General features: G+C 34.5%; 3 protein-coding genes across 5 annotated transcripts in view; 2 read left to right on the top strand and 1 right to left on the bottom strand.

Annotated features, from left to right (window-relative positions):
* Positions 1 to 381: 381 nt before the first annotated feature.
* Positions 382 to 27,840, top strand: part of LOC129803005 (optomotor-blind protein) — a 100,982-nt gene continuing 73,523 nt past the window's right edge. Inside the window, exons 1-3 of one of the 3 annotated variants that reach the window (XR_008751833.1) lie at positions 382 to 1,668; positions 9,719 to 9,832; positions 9,960 to 10,122. Coding sequence is in view for 2 of the 3 variants with exons in the window: in XM_055849287.1 (XP_055705262.1) it covers positions 1,175 to 1,668; positions 9,719 to 9,832; positions 9,960 to 10,122 (771 nt within the window). In the remaining variant the exon portion in view is untranslated. The remainder of the gene's footprint in view (positions 1,669 to 9,718; positions 9,833 to 9,959; positions 10,123 to 27,840) is intronic. The other 2 variants (XM_055849288.1, XM_055849287.1) reach the window with 2 other exon arrangements.
* Positions 23,731 to 24,556, top strand: LOC129803066 (histone deacetylase complex subunit SAP30 homolog). Its single transcript, XM_055849403.1, has 2 exons — positions 23,731 to 24,266; positions 24,335 to 24,556. The coding sequence occupies exons 1-2, from the start codon at positions 23,877 to 23,879 to the stop codon at positions 24,461 to 24,463; spliced, it is 519 nt and encodes a 172-aa protein (XP_055705378.1). The 5' UTR covers positions 23,731 to 23,876; the 3' UTR covers positions 24,464 to 24,556.
* LOC129803046 (uncharacterized) lies at positions 24,466 to 25,865 on the bottom strand. The gene is made up of 2 exons (XM_055849366.1): positions 25,742 to 25,865; positions 24,466 to 25,682 (listed from the first exon to the last, which is right to left on the bottom strand). The coding sequence occupies exons 1-2, from the start codon at positions 25,805 to 25,807 to the stop codon at positions 24,546 to 24,548; spliced, it is 1,203 nt and encodes a 400-aa protein (XP_055705341.1). The 5' UTR covers positions 25,808 to 25,865; the 3' UTR covers positions 24,466 to 24,545.

Below are 27,840 nucleotides of genomic sequence, written 5' to 3'. Positions count from 1 at the left end.
AGAGAACGGTGTGAAGTATATTGAGAGAAATGGGAGAGAATGAGAGAGAATAGGAGAGAAAAAGCAGGCAATGTGAAGTAAAAAAAAAATGGCATTGTAAAGCCACATATATACATATGTGAAATTTTCTGTGATATCCCATCACCACATCGACTTTCAGGCGCACACAGAGACAAAACACCACCAAAAACATACCAGCAACGGATGACAGCAACAACACCCAAGCCCAGCAACAACAACAAAAAAAAAGTGAGCTTCGACAAAAGCACAACTCTGGCACCGTGAGTGTGACGATTTTAGAGATTGCCATTGGTTGAGACACGCCAATCCGCGTCGATTATAACACATTCTGGGAGTGGCTAGAAACGGGTGCGGTCGGCATCAGCTTGACACCCCGAGGTGTGATTGCAGACACCAAAAACCAGACAACAAATACAGGAAATATTGTTGATGTGCTAACCAGTTTCTTACCGACCGGCATTAAGGTTTATAGTGTGTCCGTTTGTCGCGCCACGCAGTTGTTGTTTCCACCTCAACATTGCGCATATTTTTGCATTTTCGGTTTCAATCTCGTTTTCTCGACTGTTTTTTTTTTGGTTCATTAAACTTATATCTAGTGCACCACCCTTTGATTTTTTTCTCTCGTAGTGTATGGAGAAAAAATAAATAGAATTGCGTTTTAGCGTATAGAACTGAAGAAGAAAAATGTTTTAAAGTGAACAAATCAATAAAATGGTGCCGTATATTGCGACTAATGCACTGTGGAGTGACACCAAAATGTGGATGAAGTGGAAAAGGGTTAAATCCCAGTGATAAATCGCTTACGTCCTGTGGCATATTTGCAACTGCGGTAAACACTTGCGACCCAAGACCTTTAGTTCAACCAGGGATTTCGAACTAAATGTGAATTTATGGCAAAAATCTGTGATTAAAAAAAGGAAAAATAAAATGTGCATGTGAAATGTGAATATCACCAACTTACAACCCCAACGGAAAATTCACACGGGAAAGTTGTTAGAAATCAAGACGAATTTTCGTGAATGTGTTCCATAGACAGAATCCCCTAGTTAAAAAAAAAATGGTAATACTAGAAAAAAATAAATAGTGGCAAAGGATATCGTAAAACAGAAAAAAAAAGGAAAGAGTTCATCAAAAATTTTTAAGGGGTTTTGTGATGAGATACGATATAATAGAACCACATCAGTCTGTCAGAATAAGCAATTCTGCCAAAGGAATGGCTTATCATCCATTCTTGCAACTGTCCCGACCCACTGACTTCAGCGTCTCATCGCTGCTGACAGGTGGTGCACCACTCCAGGGACAAGGATCACCACCATCCTCCTATTTTCCGGCGGCAGCTCTGGCCGCTCTTACGGGCAGCGGTCAGACGCCCCATTCGCATCTCTATCCTAGTGCCATTTTACCAAAACTCACCACCGCGACCCATCCTCACGTTCACCATCAACTAAATACCCAGTACACTACTGCCGAGGACGTTGTCCTGGCCTCTGTTGCCCACCAACTGCATCCCGCCATGCGACCACTGCGTTCCATCCAGCCGGATGATGATGGCGTTGTTGATGATCCCAAGGTCACCCTCGAGGGCAAAGATCTTTGGGAAAAGTTTCACAAGTTGGGCACAGAAATGGTCATAACCAAGAGTGGCAGGTGAGCTTTTTTCCATCCCTTCACAAACTCAATATACATAGTGGTTTTGGATCATAAAGTGACTCCTACATGACCATCTTCCAATTGGAATTCTGCAGTCCTCTTACGTTTTGTAAATCATTCATAATTAAGCGATAATAACCCAAAAGTGCAAATTGTGATAATATTAAAAGAGTTTTAAGTGAATTTTTGGCTTCTTTATCGATTATACCCATTATAACCGATTTTTATAATGAATTACGACCATAATTACCAACATACTTTTCAAGTACGATCAAACTTAAAACCAAGTTGATTTTTATCTGAGAATTTTAAGTTTGTTTCAAAAGAGTTCTTCAAGTTCGTTTAAAGATAAATTTGAGTTTTAATCCAACTCCTAATTACATATTTTGGTGATTTCTTTGACATATTTTTTTGGGAAAGAAAAAAAAATTCATAGGAGCATTGCAAAAATTTGGAATCAAAAGTGCTCATTTTGTGACATATTTTAGAGTTCTAAATCGCATTCAGTGAATTTTCAACTTCGATATTCGTGTGTACATTATAACTGAATTTTATAATGATTTTTAACCACAATAATATTACTTTTCAAATTCAAGTGTTATTTTAAAAGAATTCTTTTCGTTTTTTTATTGATATTGGTTTTGCTAAAAAGCAAAAACATAATCTTAGAAAAAATCGTTAACTAGCGCAGAAAATAGAATATAAACATTTTATAACAAATTTTGATAAAAAAAATGATTTTGAAGTAAATTTTCGCTTCCCTTATAGGTCATAAGCAATTTTTATAACGGTTTATAACGCCAAGACTAAACATTCAGTAATAACAGTTTATTTGTGAAGTTAAAAGTTATTATAAATATATTTTATTCTGATAAGAGGCAAAAACCATTTTAATACTAAATCATAATTAAAGTCGTTAAAATAATAAACAGAAATTTTATTTTAAGAGATTTTTTCAATGCCTCTTTATGTTGTTGCCATCATAAAATAAATATGGTTCAAGGCCAGATTTTTTATGAACTATTGTGACAGTTCTAAAATAGTTTAGGACAGTTCGTAGTACAGTGCCTGCTCTCTAATCCGGACGAGTTCTCGACGGTTACATTCAAAATAATTTTGAGGTTATGTATGCATGTGTGTTCAACAATGAAAATGAATTATTCTGTGATGTTTTTGTTTAATAAATGAAGTATAATAGTTTAGAATTCTCTAATTATGTCTTTTTAAGCTTCTTTAAAACTTTTATTTTAATTCTACAAAAAAAACTTGTATTATATTTTCAAGACGTTGAACAAATTCAAAAAATCCATCCGGATTATGAAGCGGACATCTGTCATATTGTCTCCCAATCATCCGGATTACGAAGCGGGCACTGTATTGTCTATCTTTTTGATAAAAAAAGTGATTTTTATAATGATTTACGACCTAAATTAAAAGTAGTATTTTTAAATGTTTGTATTTGCTTTTAAGTGGTGGAACGTGTGTTATAAAAGTGTTATAAATGAGCTTTTCAGCTTTTTCTCTTATTTTTCTCAAACTTTTGTTACTCCAATTATAATTTTAATAGCTTCAAAGTTTTTCATTCAAAAATTTCATGTTATAACAGACTGTAACTGTTATAAAATGATTTCAAATAGAATATTGATATCAATTTTCCGATAAAACCGTTTGTAGTAATAATTTGGAACCTGTAATCCGAGAATTATAGCTTGTAAGCACAGTACGTCCCGAATATCGTAAACAAATATTAATTTTAAAATTGATTTCGTATAGAAAGAATAGAAAAATGCATAACAAACGCTCAACTTTTAAATAACTTTTATTAATTAAGAACCGGATACAACTTTTAATCAGTAATTAAGATAAAGTCATGTTAGAATAACGTAATATAATCTGTAAGTTCGTTTATACTATTGAAGTATTTCTTTATTTTCCATTTAAAGATTAAGCTTTGTGTAAATCTGCGTGTTATAAAATTTTTATGAAATGTTTTTTTTTTAATTTCATTTTAATATAGCCAATTACCATAATTATTTAATACTCTCTATTCCATAAATCAAAGTTATAAGTTTTTTTTATTAATAATAAAATCTTAAGTTTAATTTTGCGCCGGGAAAAGTGTAATACATGCGTGAAAAGCGCATGATTCTCAAACGAGATGCAATTTCCAACGTCTGAAAGATGCAATATTCATTTCCCGTCGCTTCGTGAAGATCCGTCAGTTTCTCCCATCATATCGGGCCAACATAAAATATTTCTTACACCTCCTCAATGCTAACTAGTTAACAATTGAGAGTGTAAATTAAAAGCAATGTGAAGTGTAAATCTATGGATTGATTGCGTCTAATTACTTTCGCATCGTAACAAATTGCTCATTTATTTTTAATAACTAAATTGAAAATTGCTCGAAATATCTTGCGTGAATAAATATTCAATAATTCGTTGGTTTGAAAACATGCAATCAAAATCTTATAAATAATTGATAGGGATGCTAAATTGTCAAGTTCTGAAATTGATTGTCACGGTGCATTTCAAATAAATGTCAAGTGAATTTTGTTATAATAAAAATCAAATTTCAATCAAATGTGTCCTATTGGATCATCATAAATTTACATACATGGCTCTGGTTAAGTGAAAAATTTCCTGCTTGAAAGTATAAAGGAATAAAAGTGCCCAATATTTTGCATATTGCGTTCTATATCATACGAAGGTAAAAAAAAAGTCTTGATACCGCATTTAAATAAGCATAACAGACACAATATATTCAAAAAATATAAAGTATAAAAATATTGCTACCCAAAGAGATAGAGAGAAATAAAAAGTGAGAAGTAAAGCAGAATGGGAATATGAATTGCGAAGCAAGAGTCAGAGCATGGTGGTCTCTTTGATTGTAAACCTCCGTGTTTGTTCATATTTATCCCCATCTCACTCATGCTGTACTTTCTGCAAAATTATCCTCTCTCTCTTTCTTTTCTTCAATATTGCGATTAGTGAACAATTTAGCGAGTTCAGAGAGCTCAACATACTAAGCTTATGCATCAATCACATTGAATTCAAATAAATTTATTGTTGAACTATGGGTTCTTCTGCCCATTGTGTTGTCTATTACTTAATTATTTGCGAATTATTTATAATTTTATTAAAAAGAACATTATGAAATTTTTTTATAAAAGACAATTCTAATATAATTAGAAAAATATCTATTAAAAAATTAATATTTAATAATTGTTTTTAGAATATGACTTTCTCAAAAATACAGATATTTAATCTAAAGATATTAAGAAGTGTCATATAGTAGTGTCCATCGCCGTCTTAGCGTTGATAATCAAATTACAGAGCAAGACTGTGAAAAATCTCTTATCAACATTCCTAATGGAACATTCCTAGTGGTAGCCTGTGAGTTACCCCTTCGGAAGTATCCCAGAGGGGATTGGTATTGAGAGTTATGCCGAAAATAGACACAGGCTGATCCTGAAGAATACTCAGCTCGAAAAATTTGGCGGTAAAGGACCAGCCAAAACTATCATACACTGAAGATTTTGTATCAAGGATTAGCGTTTACTACAGAGTAAATTTCTATTAAATCTCCATACTTTGATTGCTGAAAGATTTCTTAAGTGCAATATCAATAGATTTTTCGTACAGAAAGATGCACTCTGACCCCTCTGACCTTCCCATTACTTCAATCTTAACGCATTTCAAGATTTTGCGACATTGCGTGTCATTATTGTTCTTCTTCTTCTTCTATTTTATGTAAGGTTGTCGGACTCACTCGGGTTCATATACTAGACCTCACGAATTTAGAATATCCGCCTAATCCTCCAAATTTTGGGCTGATCCCTGAGTGTATCGACACAAATCCTCATTTTTCGGGCTGATCCCTAAGTCGATCCCTGTGTCTATTTTGGGCTTTGGGAGTAACGCTGAAGGTTCTAAAGAAATCTCTGGGGGCTATGGCGCTGATTTACGCGATTACATTAAGGCAGAGGTGTGCAAAAACCGTTGAAACCGAATAAACGTCAAAATAAGTTTGTTCTAGTAGTGTTTTGACCATAGACCTACATGCTTCATTTCACGTTTATTCGGTTTCAACGGTTCTTGCACGCCTCTGCATTAAGGGCTCTGTCCTTACTGATTCCCTGACGGATCTAAAAATCTGTATTCATGCGGTAAATGTTATTTAAGCTTTCTTGTTACTATAGATAGTTCTTAAATTAAAAAAAAAAACTGATAGGGGAAAGTATTCTCCCTTCGAATGTTCATGCCTACGAATAATGTGATTTTTTTTTAATTTTTCCTAAGAGACTTACACATAATTATCATATAAATGATAATAAACTATTTAATAGAAATGTGTAAGTCTCTTTTGGACAGTGGAATACTTTTCCCTAATATTTATTTTTAATTAAAATTAAGGATTTCTGACAATTACAATATTAGAGTCGTACTGTAGATTTTCTTACAAGGCAATGTAAATATTTTATTATCGTATTTTTCTCGATGCATAATATCGTTTTTACTAATGATTACAGTATAAATTTATTAATAATTTGTTTTAAATTATCTTATTACCATTTTATCATATTATGCTACATGGGTACAATTAAAGGTAATAATCTTCAAGCGAGATATTCACTAAATGATATGATTATACGACAATAATGTGCTCATAAAACCGAATTTTAATCCTAAAATCAGAAGCCAAAAAGTGCAGCAAATGTATTTCAACGCGAACATGGGAATCTCAATACAATTTATAAAACATCCCACACATTACTTGTAGTGAAAGCGACAATTCAATTTTTTGCAATTTCCTGTTTCTTGTAAAGATTCAGATAGGAAATTTATTTAATTTATATTATCCTTATTTTCCAAATGAGATTTGTTCTTAGATACTTTTGCAATTTATTTGTTTTAACAGCTTTGGAATTACAATAAATGCGACATCAAATTGCGGCTCTTAAAACATTAGTCACACCAAATTTTGTTGGTATTTATTACACATGTTTAGTACGTGACGGTAGCTTTAGGACCCAAATAGATTCAAGCTGATCCTCGAGAATATTTAGCCTGGAAAATTTGGTAGTAAAGATTTATTCCAAAATGTCATACACTAGGGGCGTAGGATCATCGATCAGGGGCTCTTTGCATAAATTTTCTTTACTTAATCCTTTACTACCAAATTTTACTGGCCAATATTTTCGAAGATCTGAGTCTAATTAGGGCCTTATGTCGAAAACATACACAGGCTGATTTTCGAGAATAATCAGCTCGAAAAATTTGGCGGTAAAAGATCAGTTCAAAGTTCAAACTATCGTACACTGATGATTTAGGATTAGAAATTAGCGTTTTTGCGTAAATTTCTAATAAATGTGAACATTGTCATTGCTAGAATACTGTCCATTCTATTTCCCCTATTTCCCCAATCGTCATACATTTTAAGATTCTGAGAAAAATTAATGGGATCAATTTCCATGTTTTTCACTCTTGACATTTCGAAAAGTATCAAAAATCACCCAAAGTAAAGTTTTATAGTTTTTCCACTGACGCTGATTTCGCTAATCCTCGTGAATTTCACCAGACTTCTAGACTGAACTTAGTTGCTCAGTTTGATCGTCCAAATTTGGGGTTGATCCCCGAGTATCGACACCGATTCTCATTTTTCGGGCTGATCCCTAAGCCGATGCCTGTGTCTATTTTAGACTTTAGGTTGCAGCATATCGGGCACTGTTGGATAAAATTTGTCAATAAAACCGAAATTTTATCAGTGAAATTTAATTAAGGCTCAGGCTCATCTTTTCGATCAGAAAAGTTCAACGAAATCAAAATTCACGAGCCTTTCTCGAACTACATATTCCTATTCCACTCTTTTCACACATTTGATGTGATTTCTTATCAAATGTGATTTCTTATCACATTTTTACTTTTACAGTGGCCATTTTGAATTACTTATTGACAAGGAGGAAGTAGGGCACTTCTGAATTCGGGCACCTTAGATATGAGGAGTTCAAAGCAAAAAAAGTTATTTTAATAGGGAAATGCATACGACTTTTTTTGCTTTGAGCGCCTCATATACGGTTTTTCTCTTATTTTAAAAGAGTCTAAGCTTTATTATGTAATTGAGCTAAATTATATCACGGTAATACGGGCTTCAGATGTAAGCCTTAGACATATGGCTTAATTCCTCTAATTCCTTATCAGATAATATTTTTGAGGAAATTGTTGCTTAGGATTGGATATTAAGAGCAAATTATCCATTAGATTTTGAGGTATCAACAAAATTATTTGTTATTTAATTTTTTGAGACCTTCGGGAACTGGTCTAAGCCTCCAGTCTGAAACTGGTATAAGGTTCATTATCATTTAAAAATTGGACAAAAAGGCTCTATTTTAAAGGTGCTCCAATTCAAATGTGCTACACTTCCCTTATTTTGTTTTTTTTTAAGTGTGATTCCTTCATAATAACACTTATTTATTAATAAATCTGCTAATTCAGATATTATATTACTCCCTCTGTCCCGAAAAAAATTGGAACATTCTTTCATATTAAAACGTATTAACAAACGTACGACTTTTTTCTGGACGGAGGGAGTATATTATTTACTTGAATTTACGTCACAAAACTTTATATTGTGTTGCTTGGGTATACTCCTAAGTGTCACTTAATGGCCCGTACCTTCAAGTTATAACAACAAATTCTTCTTATTTTTAATAAGAACTTGGTTCAACTGTACTTCTTTTGTTTGTTTAGTTTAGAATTTGATGCACTTTTGGTGTTATTGCTATTTTGTGAAGAATATTTTTTGAGCACAGAAAGAACTTGATTAGATGTACTATACAGTAGACTCTCTCTCAAATGGGCATTTGGGGCAAAATGTCATCCGGTTTATCGATAGATTTGGGCGTCAAAGCCTTTGTAAATTCCACAAAAAGCGCTCAATTATAAAGAATCACGATAAAATAGGAAGATTTACAGCGAATTTGAGCAAATTAGCTTCATAATTAAATGTGAAAATTGTCAACAAAATTTTGCGCCCGATTGAAAAAGAACCGATTGAGCGAGAGTCTATAGACTCTAGTAGACTAGTATACTGTATCACCCGACTAACATCTTACTAACCAAAAACAAAAATATTCGGACGATATAAATTTGTTTGCTTAGAAACTTGTTACAACAGTTTCTTATCAAATTAGAACTCCAATTATTTATAGTTAAGATCAACAATTCTTATCTTAATTATTTAAAAAAAATCGCAAATATTTTAAGGATATTATTTCATTTTTTATTTAACATAATTTATTGATAGATTTTTTACAATAAAACTAATTAATGACTTCAGGAAACACCTTTACATTTCTTTAAATTAGAACATTCTATTTAAATGAAATAAAGTTCAGATATTTCTTTTTGACTTTAACACCGTAATAATTTTATTCCGACAGAGCAACCTCAATAAAAAACAATTATTGTATAAATTAATAAATCATTTAAATTCGCGAAATAATAAAATTAGCTTTTAAATGAGCTTACTTTCTCACGACAGACAGTTGAAAGATCAAAGAGTTGAAGGAAAAAGCCCTGCGACTTTTCTCTTGACAACTCCCTCTTGAGGATGGTAATTTTTGTGAAGAGATTAAGCACAAAATTCAAGTATCGGTTTCACCTATAAGTTCTATAACAACGAAAGAAAAAAAAAAGAAGACAGAATGGGAAGACATAAAGCATTGCAAAAAAGAACCCAAAAAGGGATTAAATGAAGATGTCTGGAGGTGCATGTGCCAAAAAAAAAGAATACTCAGTTCATGTTCTGTAGAGTTCAAAAATTAATGCTTGAGAAAATTCGATTGATATCTTATTCAGAAAGAGATAATTTCCTTTCTTGTTAAATGATAGGGAAGAATTTTGTGCCTCTTTAAAAGACTCAGATCAATTCTTTTTTTGAAACTCTAAATTCTATACCCATAATGAGATAAATAGAGTAAGTGCTTCTTAAATTTTTCTTGTGTTAGTAAAACGTTTTTTTCTCGTTTTTTAAATCTCTCTGCAGACAAATGTTTCCTCAAATGAAATTCCGTGTATCCGGATTAGATACGAAGGCGAAATATATTTTATTATTGGATATTGTTGCAGCAGATGACTATCGTTACAAATTTCACAACAGGTAAGAAAATCGATCTATTTCTTTTAATTTAAGTCCAAGGAGCAATTTTTGGGTGAATTCAGGGGGAAATGGAGAGATGCAAAAAGTTGCCGAAAAAGTAACATTATTCTTGTTATATTTTCACCAGTAGGTGGATGGTAGCTGGAAAAGCTGATCCTGAAATGCCAAAAAGGATGTACATACATCCAGATTCACCATCAACTGGCGAACAGTGGATGCAGAAAGTAGTATCGTTTCACAAATTAAAATTAACAAACAATATAAGCGACAAACACGGATTTGTAAGTACTGTACGTTGTATCTGTTATCTAATATCTCTTACAATTTTAGTTACATTATTCAAATTAATTGATTTTCTGCCTATTTCTCGTGCTTTTGAGAGAAATCGTCAGTTTTCAAAATGGCAAGATATTCCTTTTCTTAAAACATTTTCTTTAAAGAATGCTTTTCTGATTATTGGAAAAGTAAATTCATAGTACAATAACTATGGATAAGAGAATGAACACGACTATTAAGTATTCTTTACTTAATTATAACTTTACATAATATGATTTTCTTTTGAACCTAAATAATGGGTTCAAAAAAAAAGTCTTTTGAAAAATACTACAAATAAAATCTTATTAAAAATGTTCTATACCGGATACAGAAGAGAGAATTTACAAAGTTATTTTGATTCTCGAGATATTTCCGTATAAAGTTGATAAAAATGCTATCTTCAATTATTTAGGAATACATTGATTTTAAGAATCGTACAAGTAGTACACAGAGCTCTCCTATATTCGAATGACAGTTGTCAAACACGAAAAAGTCAAAAAAGCCCCCTTTTTACAATGGCTTTTATCTGTCATTTTTGGTCACAATCAACCGAATATCGAACAGCCCAGTGTTTACGATAATTGTCGTACCTTTAACATTTACTTTATAAAAAATAAAATTAAATCTTATTATTCAAAACCAGTAAAAAAAAGTTTTTCAAAGAATTACAGGCGCAAAGGAAAATTGAAAACAAAGTATTTTCGTAAATCATTGGGCCTAATCAGTAAAATTAATACTAGAAAAAGTCCAAAGTTCCTGGATAGTAAAAAAAATCATATTCTGAATCACACTGAAATATTTTTCTGAACAAATTTTAAGAATTTTACAGTAAAATCCGATATAATACGATTAAAATTTGTGGTTATGTGCTCAACGCCTCTATCGTAGATCTGATTACTTTTATCATAGAGAATTATTTTAATGTTCATTCCCAGTGTTTACCATTTTTTTTTGTGAAAATAAAATATTCAATATTTAAAATACCGAAAAACTCGGATAAATCAATGTTAAACAGGTATCAAAGTCCTTTGCAATTCGATGGTTTCATTTTATTACAAATATATTGAAGAATGATAGAACTTAGAAAGCGATATGAAATTAGAAAATTCATATGCTGCCGGTTTAATTTTGTTTTCGAAAAAATAATTAGTGTGTTTATAAGTTGGACTGTGATACTCCGAAAGTTTCTCGGATAAAATTTTGATGTTCGAAAAATTCAAACAGAATTTCGATTTTTATACTAGTGGCTCTGACACATCTTTTACATCACGAAAATGTCACGAAATCAAAATTCACATCTTTTTCTTTCTCAAAACGTCTTGTATATGCCTATCTTCTTCTTCTCGCACTCATAATCGGATTAAACAAAATGGAACTTGTAAAAAAAAAGAAAGAAAAATGCGAAAGAGTAAGATACAGATATGCAAAACATTTGAAAAAGATAGAGATGTGAATTTTGATTTTTTGAAATTTTCCTGATCTAATAGGTGTGCTTGAGCCATAAACATTTGCACTAGGCTGCAAATTGTGCTCAGTGATTGTGAAAGGACTTAACAATGGGACAGGGACAGGAATATTATCACCTTTATAAGCTGATGTAAACCTTATCAATGGATTTGTTTTGTATCTGCATGTGTTTCAAATAATTTAAATTAAGCATTAAGAAGTATCCCGATCTTATTAAAACCGAATTGGAAGGAGTTTGTTGTATAACGACTGTTGATGCAATCATATTGACACTCCCAAACCAAACTCTCTGAAGTTCGAATAGGAAGAAATTCTGCCACCATGCGAACAAAACGGGAAATAAACATGTCTTTTCTTCTGCTTTCGAAATTGATCTTCGAATATCTTTTCTCTTGCGAAAACTTCTGCTGTGAGTGCTCGGAATCATTATCCCTATTACGGTTATTGCTGTCTTTGCGGAAGTTTTAGAAGCGTGAGGTGTAATGAAAATCATTAAAATTTTATTAGATGAATAGCATGGAGTCGTTAAATCATATAAAACATTACCAAAATCGATTACGCAAAGCGGTTTTCAGATTAGGGTTTAGTCCAGTTTCTAGATTCTTCTCTGAAGATGAGACATCGGAATTATAAATAAATGTATGAGGCCTCCAAAATGGCGATAGTGGATCGGGCTACTACTTCCGGTTGATATTATCGTGATAATTTTGCTTTTAACTTATATTGATGTTTCTGAAATTTCTCCAGCTTTATCTAAATCAGGTATCATTGACATTATTTCCTCCGGGAAATTGAGAAGATGACATAGATTTGCTGATCAAAGATTTAAGTCTATCTCCTCTGAAAAGCTACGTAGAACGTAGTATATCTTTAAAGTGAAAAAATGGTCATGAATCTAAAGTATATTAGAAAACTACCACATAAAAGGGGATACATTAAATCAAATTAGTTTGAATATGCAGTTATTGATCCTTAGACGTTTCAACCCCTTGGCTATGTACAAAAAAATCCCATTTTCTCTCCTACGTTCGTATACTCCTTTCTCTTTCGGTCTCTCGAGAGACGACGTGAATAAGAAGGGGTGAATTTTACAATATATATTTCTTCACCATGCAAGCATCTCTTTTTGTCAGACAGGGTGCTAAAATTTAGAGGAATTTTGCTTAATTTAAATCACTGAAGCTTCGAACAATAGTTAGGTTATGTTTTTAACTTCGAAAAGATAGGCTCCGTATTATGGGTGGAAAATATCACAAAAATCTCCCATTCAGGGATAATTTTTAAAACTTAAAAATATTGAAATTGAAATATAATTTGCATTGCACAATGTCTGGAAATCTAACCTCACATTTTGTTAGTTCTACAATTAAGAAAGACCTGAAAAATCATAAATATATGCAAAATACCGTTAATTCTATCTAACAAATACAAATTAGTGGGAGAAATTTCATTCATGTGTGAAATTTAAGAGTTTAACATACCATAATATAGTTTCTACACTGAGTGAGAGAAATCCGCAAAAGTTAAAATAACATTCCGGAAATGTTAATTTTACCCTGCAGTATTCATCCGAAATCGGTGTAAATATTACCCTTTTTAGGTGTATTAGGGGTTAATGGTATTCTTTTTCATGTTAATTTTACCCTTAATAAGGTGTAAAATTAACTTTAAAAAAAATGTTGATATATTTTTACACCTAAAAAGTGTTAAAGTTCTGAGGAAAAAATGTTAATCGCACCCTCTTTTTCTCAGTGTATTTAGGTTAAGTTCAAAAATAACCTCACTTTTTAAAAAAGTAACCCCAAAGCAAGAATTTTAAATTCTCATTAGGTCAAAGATTGTCTCTGGTAGAGAAGAAGGAAACTCCGGAGATTTTATGTATCGCCCTGTGGGAAAAAAATCCAAGCTAAGCCTATGCCATTGTGCTCAAGAGTCCTTTTGAGAGTTTTGTACATAACACTCACTTTTGCGCGCTATATTTGATCATCGCAATTTTCTTGCATAATTTTCTTATTGATGTTTAGCGACACTTGAGCGTCACCGTCACACCACAATACACCGCGAAAATTCCTCGCCTTTTAATCACACCTATTTCCATCATCTCAATCTCTTTTAGTCCCTCGAACACTCTTGAATCTCTATTTTGAGATAATCATTAATCTATGCGCGATTTTTATTGTTATGGCTGCACGTCTCGAGGACACATTCAGCATCACATAAGAGTTCGTTAAGAGATTTTCTTTTTTATTCCTTCACCCAAACCACGTTATTTGGCTTTCCTTCGGGGCTCTTGGGAAATATTTCAAATACTTCGCGGTGCACTGGCTAGGCCCAGCTACAGAGAAGATATTCCCTGTTATTGCTCAAACTCACAGGGGCTGCAATATATGAAATTCCTTCATTTATCAAAACTTCTATACTCTCCATACCTTTGAGGAAATCATATCTTTACACAATTTTGCCAATGTGACATTTTATGAAAAATTACTCAAATTTATTTTCCGTATACGTTCTTCCATTATGAGATTTAAAGGCCAGACTGTTGTGGATAATGACCTAGGGTTTTTCACATGAATTAGAAATTCTGATACATCTTGGAGATCATCTGTATAAGTCTTTATTCTTTATTTTAAAAGCTTATAATGGAGATCTTGCACTGAGAGAAATCCGGAAAAGGTAAAATAATATTCCGGAAATGTTAATTTTACCCTGCAGTATTGATACAAAATCGGTGTACATATTACCCTTTTTAGGTGTATTAGGGGTTAAAGTTACCCTTTTTCATGTTAATTTTACCATTAAAATGGTGTAAAATTAACATTAAAAAATGTTAATATATTTTTACACCTAAAAAGTGTTAAAGTTCTGAGGAAAAAAAGATAATTGCACCCTCTTTTTTTCTTAGTGTGTCAAAAAGTTGGTAAGAACACCAGCATTGAGAAAAAAAGAGGGTGCGATTAACTTCTCCTCAGAACTTTAACACTTTTTAGGTGTAAAAATATATCAACATTTTTTAATGTTAAATTTGCACCTTTTTAAGGGTAAACTTAACATGAAAAAGGGTAAGTTTAACCCCTAATACACCTAAAAAGCATAATATTTACTCCGATTTCGGATCAATACTGCAGGGTAAAATAAACATTTCCGGAATATTATTAAAAAACAAAAAACTGAATGTGTGATTGGCAGCATTTTCATATGTGATAAAACTTAACAGTATTAACTGCCTTTGCCTTTTGAAATACTTTTACATCGGATCCTGGATGTGTGCGTCATACGGCTAATGCTTTTTTAATTTACTTGTTTTTTTACTTTACTTGTTTTTTAGATTCCCAATGAATTAGTGATAAATAAATTATTGATATCTTATTCGAAATTCAATAATATATCTGCACTCTTTGGACAGATGTAAATAAGTAGAATTATTTATTCTGTATAACAGTTTCTATAGTTCAACATACTTTTCGTTTAGATTTTTTGTACTTTCTGTAATAATAGAAGATTCTTTTGACTTCATGCGGCACTTATCAATGTGTATAACACATTATAACAGTTTTATACTATTGCGTTTTATAAATGCAATAGACTGCGTAGACCGGTGTAGAATTATCAGAATTAGAACATTGGCAATTATCAATTTCCTGGAAGGAATATTTTACCTATATTTGTACTAGAAGTCTTAATTTTAATAATTTATTTATAATATTGAGGAATTAGGGTTAATATATATCCCTGTATTATTGGCAAAGTTTTGATGGTTAATTTATCTATGGTCTAAATGTGCTTTTACCCCTCGAATTGGACTGCTAAAAATCTTCAACATCTGAATATTTGATACGAAATCAATTTTTAGGGCATAACACTAAATTCACGAGTTTGAGAGCATTCCGCAAAGTTTGAGGCTCTTTTCGACTTCTGTTACATCAAAAGAAACTCGATGTATTCACCCCCGAAATTTCTCAATTGCAATATTGCGCATTCTTGTCCAAGATTCACAAAAACGTAATGTATTTGCCTATTTTGATTGATATATCTATAGGATCTATAGTTAGTGGTAAAGGTGTTCTTCATTGCTGAAATGCGGCTTGCTAATCGGGTATATATTTCCAAGGCAGCCCAGAAGCCAGGACAACAGACACGGTAGACCTTAACGAATTGAGTCCTCAGTGGAGGCCCAGAAAAAAAGGATCAACAAATTTAATCTTTTTGTTAAAAACCACTCGACATTAAAACTAGACTATTCGGCTCCTAAAACCGCATAAACATAAAAGATCTCTTTTTTCTGCCTGATTGTCATCGCACTCATCGCCACTCTCGGTAGTTTCATGGGTGGGAATGAGATGAGGCAGCGGGCAGGAGAAAAAAAAGATAGGCGGACATGTATAAAGGGATCGTCTCTTACGAGTGTCTATGACAGATATTTTTCCTTCATCAATGACCGACCGACAGAAAAAAAAATCCCAGAAATTACATAGAGAATGTCGGAGAAAAAAGAAACACGATGCTCATCCTCAAACTATCTCTTTGTTTAGTGGTTAGAGAAAGTAATCAACAATAGGGCAATAAGGGGAAGAGAAAGAAAGTATTGGAGCTAAATTAATTTGGAATTTTTACAACAGGGTTAGTCAGACGGATTAACGATAAAGCAGTTTGGCCGTTTAAAAAAGGAATATTGTGACCATTTAATTAAACACTTTTTAAACCAATTTTCCTTTAAAAGAGTTTTAAGAAATTTTTAATGCACGTTTTAGCTGATTTTGATAAATGTGATATCGTTGAAAAGGTCTTGAAATTGTCTGTAGGGGAGATCAGGGCAGAATTAGCCCGCAAATAATTTTTTCCCTGCGTTTACGAAAAATATTTGAAGCAGTCTGAATAAACAGAAGTTTGCTTAACCTTTCTAAGACAAAAATAACATCCCATTGCCTAATTCTAGCCCTGGCTAATTCTGTCCCGGTTTCACGGTTCGCGGAAACCTCGTATTTTACATTTCGTATTTTACATCTTCGTATTGCACATTTTGTATTGCGGAAACTTCGTATTTCAGCACATTTCGTATTTTACCATTTCGTATTTCACATTTCGTCTTTCATACATTTTGTACAAAAATTGAACATTTCGTCTGCCATACATTTCATACAAGCATATCAACCAATAAAATAATAGAATTGTAGTTTTATAAGGTCAAGGGCGCTATGCGCCTCGGGTCTAAGTTTGAAGTCGAACATCATGCTTTTTAATTATTCATTTATTTAAAATTTTTATGTAAATTTCCAACTGCTTCAGCAAATATTTCAAATTTTACCACCAAGTCTGAGAAATATTGGTAAATGTTTACAATATGCTCTTAAAACCCATTTGAGCCTTTTATTCATAACTTTATCAAGACATTAGATGGAGATTTTATAAAAGGGAAACGTGACCATTAAAATGGATTTTATAATAATTCCTTAAGTTTTTTTTGTAGATATATCTTGTGTAGCCGGGCTTTTGCCCTGAAAGATTCTTTATGGAGACCAAAGCTTTTCGCGGCCAATTGCCCAGCACCGCCCAGGCTCTGTGCCTCCATCCGATCTCTTCCAGGCCATGTTATCGACTGACTGACAGTTATCTCTTGTCTTATCTCCTGTTATCCTGTTAACCAAGGCCAAGCTCACAGACGACGAGCAACCGAACCAGTAAAAGGCCTTGCTTGGAGCGGGAGGCGGGAAATATGAAGTTGCTGCGAACAGGGAAGGGATAGCCGAGCCATTGCCCTTAATTCGGGCCTACCCCCAGCAACGAAAGTTCCCTGTTTGAACACCATTCAGCAAACGCGTTCGGAACAGGGTTCGCTTCAATGTAAATCCTTACGCGTGGGAAAAAACGAACGCGGTTGAAGCAATAGTTCTCCTTGGTGGCCACCACTTTCTGAACATTTGGGAGGCCGCGACCATCGGGAAATGTGGAACAGGGAACTCTTTCGTTGCTGGGCCGCTCAGACCTTGCCGATGAGGGCTAAAATAGTTCCTAAACCAGGGCGTTAATTAATGGCTCAATGCTGGGTCCCCTTACCCTGTGTCAGACGTGTCGTTTTTATTTTTTTAAATTTTATATTCTTTTTATTTCTTTCGTTTTGTTTTTCTATATTTTTGTTTCCGTGCCATTGGTTTTTTCATATCTGAATGCGGAATACGACGAATTTGAAAGAAAATAAAATTCGTAAATTTTACTTTATATAGAAAAATTTTATTGCTTAGATAGTGAAAACTGAAAATTTTGAAAAATTCCGCGCAAAAATTTAATTATAGATCGGTTCGAATAGTCGTTTACGACTACTTTAATGCAATTTCCGACAGCCGCATACTTTTTCTTGTACGGATTTCATTAAAAAAAATGTTTGGCAAAAAAAACGTAATATATAAATAGGCTGCAGTTTTATGTGATAAAAAATAGAAATTTTTAAGTGCTAGAGAAACTTTCCTCCTGATAGCGAAATTGAGCTCGGCCATTGCCGCTCTGAATAAGGATAGGGAAGTGAGCGTGTATGACAGCCTGCTGATGACAGCTGCGTTAGTGTGCGACTTTGAGAATGCTCATTTGTTTGCATGCGAAATGCTCCCACATTTTCTTAGTTTTTCGATAATTTCTTAAGTTTTTGTGAAAAAATAACATTCAAATGTGGAGGTAAAATCCACTTTTGCCCGCCGTGTAGGCAGAACTGGGGCTTACTCTCACTTGCTCGCAACCCCTCTTCGCTTGTTCCCGAAACTAATCTGACTGAATGGGCAGTAAGATAACTCCTTTCTCGAACTTTTGGAGAGAATGTCTTCGTCTCTCGCTGTCTAGTGATCGACTAACACTGAGGGTGAGCGAGGATCGAACCGAGCAAGCGGCGCTAGCCGGCGATGATAACATCACGAAACGAAAGAATGCCACAAGCGGGAGATTTTAAGCTTTAGGTGTCGGGGGAACTACCACACAAATTCCTTAAAACAAGTAATTTTTTAACATATAGTGATGAAAAACTAGTGAAAACAGTCCAAGAAATGATTCAAATCGCTAAAAGAACGAAACATAACCTAAATTTTGAAATGTCAAATGGACTCCGATATTTTGCTTCGAAAATGGGGCCTAAGTTATTAAATGGGGCTTCGAAATTGGTAAAACTTGGTTCTGTGATTCATGTCCAATTAGTCTTCAGTGATTTTTGCTCGAAATCTAGTCAATTTTTAATAGTTATAACGAAATCAAAATACACGGTGTCAAAGGACGAAATGTTCATTTGGACTACCTCCATCTCATATCCAATAATAATAATAATACAGAGCGGCAATGGCTCGGCTATCCCTTCCCTGTGCGCAGCAACTTCATATTTCCCGCCTCCCGCTCCAAGCAAGGCCTTTTACTGGTTCGGTTGCTCGTCGTCTGTGAGCTTGGCCTTGGTTAACAGGATAACAGGAGATAAGACAAGAGATAACTGTCAGTCAGTCGGTAACATGGCCTGGAAGAGATCGGATGGAGGCACAGAGCCTGGGCGGTGCTGGGCAATTGGCCGCGAAAAGCTTTGGTCTCCATAAAGAATCTTTCAGGGCAAAAGCCCGGCTACACAAGATATATCTACAAAAAAAAACTTAAGGAATTATTATAAAATCCATTTTAATGGTCACGTTTCCCTTTTATAAAATCTCCATCTAATGTCTTGATAAAGTTATGAATAAAAGGCTCAAATGGGTTTTAAGAGCATATTGTAAACATTTACCAATATTTCTCAGACTTGGTGGTAAAATTTGAAATATTTGCTGAAGCAGTTGGAAATTTTCATAAAAATTTTAAATAAATGAATAATTAAAAAGCATGATGTTCGACTTCAAACTTAGACCCGAGGCGCATAGCGCCCTTGACCTTATAAAACTACAATTCTATTATTTTATTGGTTGATATGCTTGTATGAAATGTATGGCAGACGAAATGTTCAATTTTTGTACAAAATGTATGAAAGACGAAATGTGAAATACGAAGTGGTAAAATACGAAATGTGCTGAAATACGAAGTTTCCGCAATACGAAATGTGCAATACGAAGATGTAAAATACGAAATGTAAAATACGAGGTTTCCCAATCCCCGTACTAACATAATAAAAAATAACTTTAAGTAGTCAGGAAAAATTATTTTCTTTATGGGACACCGGTGTTCCAATCGTTCTTAAAGGGTTAAAGTGTGACAAACATAATAAACATGTTTTGTAATCTTCTAAAGAGATATTTGTGATCTTTAATTAAGAAAATCTTTATAGTAATCTGAGAACTTTTCCTGTTCTCAAATTACCATAATAATCTTCCCAACTAAAAGGAACCTCACTAAAAATAATTGGCGAATACATGTTTATTACGATTATCACAATTAAAAGGACAAATATTACAAAATAATAACATACGTATCGCTCCTTGGAAATTACAAGGAACCAACTCACTTTTTTGCGATTTTGAGATTTTAATACACTTAGAAAGAGAATTTAATAAATTTTCGGATGATATAAGTCATTAAATTTCGTTATTAGAAAAGTTTTTCAAAATTTTAAACTTTCTGATTGCTTGCGCAATTTCGTTTGAAGTAAAGGGGCACAAAATAGATTTATCGTTCAATTTTTGGTGAAACAAAGGACTAACTCAAGCAAGTTGATCCTTCCTTGTTCTAATTTCAGCAAAATTTGTGGATCATTTAGAATCACAAGGACCTAACTCGTAAAAATACATATTTTAAAAGCTGAAAATTTATATGTTTCGATGTTTATATTAATGCTCATACAAATAGAAAAGAAATAAATTGTTTTTGGTCGGTCATTGAACTGAGATAATTACTTACACAAAGTTAAATCTTTCATGCTGGCTTCTGAAAAATTGCCGAAAGTGAGTTAACCCCTTGTAATTTCCAAAGAGCGATATGGAAATATTCTCTAATGGTTTTTAATAAATTTATTTATTTACTTTATTCAATTATTTTTAATCGGTTACTTTTCCCTTTCCCTTTTACCATGTATTTTTTTTTACTTTTGTATTATCTGTTTGCTTATCCAGTATATAATAATTCTAATACGAAAATTACACTACAAGAAACCAAATGATATAATTTCTCTAACATTTTCACCAGCACTATTTAGACTGGTTCTAAAAGCTTTACATATTAGATGGGTTTTATTTTTATTCAATTCAATTAAGATTTAAGTGAGAAAGATAAAAATTTTGAGGTATTAGAAAATCAATGGATTACATTATTTTTCTTCCACACTGTAGAGATCGAGCAATTCACAAGATGTACTGTGTGAGTGGTGAGAGTGTTATTTTTTCCTTTCGCACTGCCGTTTGATACTTGCGAGTGCGAGCGAGTAAACTTGAGCGGCGGAATTTGATTTAAGTGAATGTGTTGTCTGTGTGAACTGCGCGCGCCAGAGTATTTTTCTCTCCTCTTTCGATCTCCCGCTTTGAACTCGCAGGAGTGATGGAGAGAAAAAGTATCGCGCGCAGTTGATGTTTCGTTGTGTGGCGTGGCTGAAAGGCACGCTGAGACAACTTTTTGCATTTTTCTATTGGAGCGACGGAGAAAAATATACATGAGAGGATGAAATGAAATAACATTGGGTGGGAACATTATTCATTCATAAAAACTTATTCTGGACACAAAGTGAAACTGCTGTCATCTACTGCGATTATGACCAAGTAGGTCATTACTTGACTGTTGTTTTTTAGACTGTGCTGTCACTGATCAAAGCACGACAAGACGGGCTGCTGTGATATGGTAGCGGCACTTGGTGTATACTCCAGCGAGCACAGTTAGCTAAAAAAAAATGCACCATTTTCAACATATTTTTGCTGAAAACGCTGCCTATTTTAGCTAACTGTGTTAGCTTGGACAGAGCTGTGATATGGAGCGGCTACCCGTATCGAGGGATAAGATAAAATATGAGTCGTGAAGCATAATGAGCTCAATTGTAGCCTGGAAGCATCTGTAATTCGAAATGGAGAACTGATCCCTGGTAAAATCTTATCTTATTGAAAGAAAACCTTCTAAATACTGTAGGGTCTTTTTTATAGTAATAGAAATAAAGCATGGAATCGTTTGAATTTCCCCAACACTTGATATGATTTTGATATTTTCAACTATTGTTTGTCAGTTGTCATTTTTAGTGCATTTCATTAGTTTTATTTTGATACCACTCTCGTTAAAAAATATTGATTTTTGGTTGAGATATCTCAAGAAGATGGAGAGAATCCGACAACAGATAGTTGACATTTACCTACAAAATCCAAATGCGAATTATGCGGAAATAGGAAAACTCCCCGGAAAGTCGCGCTCAACAGTCCGAAAGGTAGTATTGCGATTCAAGGATACAAAGACGATTGTCCGAAAGCAAGCTAGTGGTAGGAAGCCTGGAATTCAAGACCGCGACATGGAAAAAAGGGTGCTGGGGTACTTTAAGAGGAACCCTTCTCTATCCCTCCGAGATGTGGCCAAAAAGACGGGAATTTCACACTACCTAGTTCATAAAATTATGAAGAAGAATGATTTAGTGACTTATAAAGCCCAACCTGCACCTCATCGTACAGATAAGTAACGACAGTCCGCCAAAACAAGGTCCAGAAAGCTGAATTATCACCTTCTTAAAGGTTTTGAAAGATGTGTTTTAATGGACGAAGAAATCATCGTGAAAGCCGACTTCCACCAATTTCCTGGACAACAATACTATACGGCAACGACTCGCACATGTGTACACAGCAAGTATCGATACAAGAACTACACCAAGTTCCCAAAAAAAAATCTTGGTTTGGATGGCAATTTGCTCGTGTGGTCTTCGAAGTCAAGAATTTTTCATGACCGGGATCATGAACAAAGAGATTTCCATCGAACAGTGTCTCAAGAAACGTCTTCTGCTGCTCTATCGAAGCCATGATATTCCACATTTGTTTTGGCTAGCATCAAGTCGCTACGCTAAGGATACGATTGCGTGGTTCAACGACAATAGAGTCATTTATGTGCAGAAAGAGTTTAATCCGCCCAACACACCAGAACTCCGTCCTATTGAAAACTATTGGGGAATTTTGAAGGAGGATCTCAGGAAAAAGGCTAAACCAGCCAAAAGTTTGCCTGATTTCAAGCAAAAATGGAAAACCGTCGTCAGAGCCCTTGGAGAAGAGCTTGTCAAGAACCTGATGAGGGGAATTAAGAAGAAGGTGCGGGAGTTTGCTAACTAGCCATTGGAATAAAGCAAAGAAATGGTTTAAAAGAATCACAATAAAATGATCTTTCCAAATCTACATTAGGTTTTTTTTTATCTACTGCGACTAAGATTTGAGAGCCATTTTTCCGTGGGGAAATTCATTCGATTCCACGCTTTAGTAAAAAATAAGTTTTTTTTTGCTTCCTAAAATTAGTTTAAATTTTTTTCGCAGATTTCAAATGTTAATAAATTATAGAATAATTATTTTGTGGTGATGAATTCTTCATATAATACACATAGAATGGCAATACCATAAATTTTTTTGTAGATCTTTTTGACAAAGGATTGTATAATACTCTATTTTCTCATGTTAGTTCCCAGCGAGCACACTTAGCTGAAAAAAGTAGCGTTTTCAGCATATTTTTGCTGAATCGACTAGCAAAAATTTGCTGACTGATCAGCAGTTGTCGAACGAAAAGTGCTAACCAAATATATGGAAATGGCACTGAATCGCCAATTTTGTTTCAAGGTTAGCAGAATTCAGCTGAAAATACATATGTTTTCAGCTGAATTGCATTCGGTTAGCATTTGGTGCTCGCTGGGTTATACATTTAACAAAATAAAAAAGCTGTTTTAATTCAATTCTTAAAAAAATATTAATTTAAGTTTAAGGAGATATTCTATATTCCTGGATAGAATTTATTTTACATTTTTAATTATTTCCATTTTCTATTATTTTTTTTAATGTAAATAAATATAACTTTAAATTTTATTCAATAAAATCAAAAATAAAATTAAAATTCTTTGAAAATCAATAAAAATATAAAGATTATACGCACTTACCAAACAGAGGAAAAGTCTTCAGAAGTAGCGACATGTCCGTGGATCATCTCATGCGCAACATAGACAAAACATTTACTGGGTCTGTTTATTTGTTCCTTGTGTGGTGACTTTTAGAGAAGGCCTTTCGACGCGAAATAGGGCTTCTTTCGTGGAGGATTTTAGCTGTGAAAAAGGACATCCAGTGGTGAAAAATTGTGAATAATAGGTGCCAGAGTGTTGGGTGCAATGAATAACGGTTTCAGTACGGGTGAGGAGGATTCGAGAGGGCCGTCAGATCAGATTTGCTGTCTTGTGGACGATGGCGAGAGGTGCAGAAATACAGCTGGGAACGCGTCGTACAATAAGAGAATCCAGAAGACTGTCACACAGAGGCGTCTCAAACTCAGTATCGATAGCCATGCCCACCATATCTACATCTGTGACTTCCACAAGACACGAATCCAATGCGCCAGAACAAAGAGACGCCGCAAAGATAGCGAGGAGGATAGCAATGAAACTGACACGGATCTCCCAGAAGTGGATCTCTATCAGCTCCAAGTGAACACCCTGAGGCGCTACAAGAGGCACTACAAGGTCTCCACTCGGCCGGGCATGAATAAAGCCCAGTTGGCTGATGTGAGTTGCAAATTTTTGATAGGCTTCCGGATGTCCCGGGAGTAAATAGTTTTCTGCCTTACTTTCAGACAATTATGAAGCACTTCAAGACAATTCCCATCAAGGAGAAAGAAATCCTCACATACTTCATCTACATGGTCAAATCCAACTCCAACAAGCTGGATCAGAAGAATGGCATTGGGAATGAAGGCACCTGAAATCTTTCCAAATGTTCTTATTTATTTTCCGTGGATGACACCTTGTCTGTGAGCAATTAAATCGATAACTAAGATCCACAAATTACACCGTGACCGTAGTCTCTTCCTCACTATCGGATTCCTTCTTGATCTTGACACTGGGTTTCTCATCAACTTCTTCCTCTTCTGCACTTGACCCTGAAGAATTCTCATCGGGAATCCATTTATTAGGCCCTCCGAGCCCAAAACTTTCCACTTCCATCAGTACAGCACTTCCTGCTCCCACAGGTTTGATTTCAAAAGTGTCCTCTTCCATTTTCTCAGCCTCTTGGGTTTCCCCATTAATCTCCGTCTTTATCTTCTTTCGACGCTCCCGAGGTTCTCTGGAGGGTATTTTTATGGGTATTCGCTCCTGGTACGAAGACTTGATACTTCCTTCTTCTAGACATTTTACAAAGCTCACCCGGACACCCTCCTGGCGCACCTTTGAATCCTCCTCCAGGCACTTCCTTATCATTTCAATGTGATTCTTGGCATGTTTGACTCCCCGACTGGCCAGATCGATGACAAATCCTGATGATAGCAGAGTCACTCCTCCCAGATGAAGTCCACAGAGTTCCTGGTAGGAATTCAACCCAAAGACTATTTTAGCTTGAGCCACGCGCTCCTCGAGATCCGTAGGATCAGCACAAGCCACTGTTCCATCTTGGAAAATTACATAGGACACGCATACGGGAAAGTGATGCAGTACCAGTGGGATCGGATCCTTCTCTGCATGACTGTGAATTGTAAATTCCGTGCCTGACCATGTGACATCAGGACGACGGAAGTGAGAAAGCGCCGCCAAAACTCCCACAGATGCACAATCAATGACATTCCCATCGTGATTGAGCACGTTCACATCCACCCTGACACTCCAAACCTTTTCCTCAGCCACCAGGCACAGTGATTCGAGGTCAACACACCGCGAATCCTTAAAGGCTCGCTCGAGAATGCGACTGATCTGAATAGTCTCATCAGAAATGGGTCTAGCCTCAAAGTGAGCCGCAGCCATTGGACCAATGTCCACATTTATCGAAAGCAGTCCTTCCTGAGGTCGCACAGATTTTGGCTGTACCACCTCACACGACACTTGCACGAGAACACGAGTTTCTCCCAGTGTCACATGGACACTGCCATATTCGCTACCAAAGGACAATTTCACCTTCCGGAAATCATTCATGCGCCTCCCATCGATGCGCTGGAAATATTTTTCTCATTTAAACCAATAAAAATAACTTACAAACTCAATTAACTTACCAAGTTTTGTTTTATGCAATTATTCACGAAGGTTTTCTCAACAGTGGTCAGTATTTTTCCCCGCATTTTCCCTTTTAGGCTTGTTTTGTTTTCATCACATTTCAACTTAACCTCCAAAAACGCTTAAAGCTTTACAGATTAACCGTATGTAGCGCTGGCGTCATTAAGTAGGTAACAAGCCATATTTGGAAAATTTTCCCACCAAATAACCAGGCGGCTCCATCGAAAAAGCTTAATTTGTGCCAAAAAAAATAAATTAAAAATTATTGATAGCAAACAAAAAGGTCCATTGATAAGAAGTTCTAGAAGAACGATCCAAAGAATTTGATTTTATTTTGTGTAACTAAAAATACTAAATAGCTGTAATTGATACAAAAAGACAGAGTGAAAGGAGTTGAAGCTTTCTTAAACGCCTACAGAAAAGTGGTAATGGTGCTTAGGATTTTTATAATCTTCACCAGGCACTGAACTCGCCCAGGGACAAAATTTTCTCTATGATTTATGGAAGATATTATTTGTAAGTTTATTTGATGATTACTTTAACGAATATAGCACAGCACAACAATGTCGCAATGAAGGTTACAATTTTCTTCAAATAAATCAAAAAAAAAAAACTTTAGGGGAGAGCGCGCTACCACAAATGACTCAAACTTCGAATAACTCATTTTACTGCTCGAACTCAAAGAAAGACCAGTTATATAATCGACTTTTTTTCCAACTTCTCACTGTTCTGGAGCTTAAACGGTAAGAGATATCGACTTCCGGTCTTCGAAGACCCCTCCTAAAATAACATTATCTCGCACCCAACCTCTTTACTTTTCCCCCTCCCCTTTCGTACGTTCTCTATCCCTCAAAAATAGGTCAAAATGAGGTTTTTCCAATTTTGCAAAAAATTGGCCCAAGCTTTTTCAATGATTTTTGGATATGTTTTAGAACCGGTCCTGGCGAACATTTCGCCCAAACCTATCTATGACCGGAAAATTCGCCATTTTGAATTATTGAAGGTCAAAGTTCAATCACTTTGGAGGATCCGTTTTTCAACCGATTTGGTTAAATTTGGATTTTTTGGAAATGTATTGCAATTTCGAACCCGGCTGCATCAGTAATGAACCGGTTAAGTACCGATTTTTGAATAATTTTATATCCCCAATAATTAATATATTCCCTAAAAATAATGTTTTCAATTTTTCTCAAAATTGGCCCAAGCATTTTCAATGATTTTTGGATATGTTTTAGAGCTGGTCCTGGCGAACATTTCGCCCAACATACCTATGACCGGAAAATTCGCCATTTTGAATTATTGAAGGTCAAAGGTCAAATACTTTGGAAGGCTCATTTTTCTTTTTGGTTAAATTTGGATTTTTTAGAAAAATATTGCAAATTAGAACCCGGCTGCATCGGTCTTCATTGGTAATGAAACAGTTAAGTACCGATTTTTTGATTTTGAAATGCTTTTGTGATTTATGAATCAATTTGATCTCTAGTAGATCAGTTATTCCAAAAGATTATGCAAAAAGCTAATTCACGGTGGGCTCTATCTCGTGAGTTCGAGCATTCCGCAAAGCTGGGACGCTTTGCCATCTCTTTTTCAGTATGTTTTTAATTAATTTAACCAACCGCAACTCATAAAGCCATAAAAGAGCCATGGGTCCCCTGGGTCAAATAGTTCAAATCCATTGATAACATAGAAAAAAAAATGTTCGAAAGCTTGAATTGTCCGAAACTGGTGAGCTTTCCCCTACTAAAACAAGAGTAAGATTTCCAATAAAAATTTTCAAACAATTTCAATAATAAATAAAACTTTTAAAACAACAATACAAGACAAAATTATTTGTAATTAATAAAAACAAAGATTTTATTCATTTCTTGAAACAAATAATTAATAAAATTTATTAGGGGGAAGTGGACCAGCTTTGAATTGGGCCAGCATTAAAAATAAGCTTATATTTATCTTATTTTTCAATGAAATTGGACCCTATCGTGATGTAGCTCCACAAAACCATTGCAGAGCTATTACATTATGGGTTGGAGATATTGACTTGGAGTCTTCGGACAACCCCTCTCCCCATATGAGTCAAGCTTAGAATTATTAATATGAT

This window comes from Phlebotomus papatasi, chromosome 2 (assembly GCF_024763615.1).
Source record: "Phlebotomus papatasi isolate M1 chromosome 2, Ppap_2.1, whole genome shotgun sequence".
Lineage (NCBI taxonomy): Eukaryota > Metazoa > Arthropoda > Insecta > Diptera > Psychodidae > Phlebotomus > Phlebotomus papatasi.
Note: the sequence above shows the minus strand (reverse complement) of the source record. Positions and strands in the feature narration are given on the sequence as shown.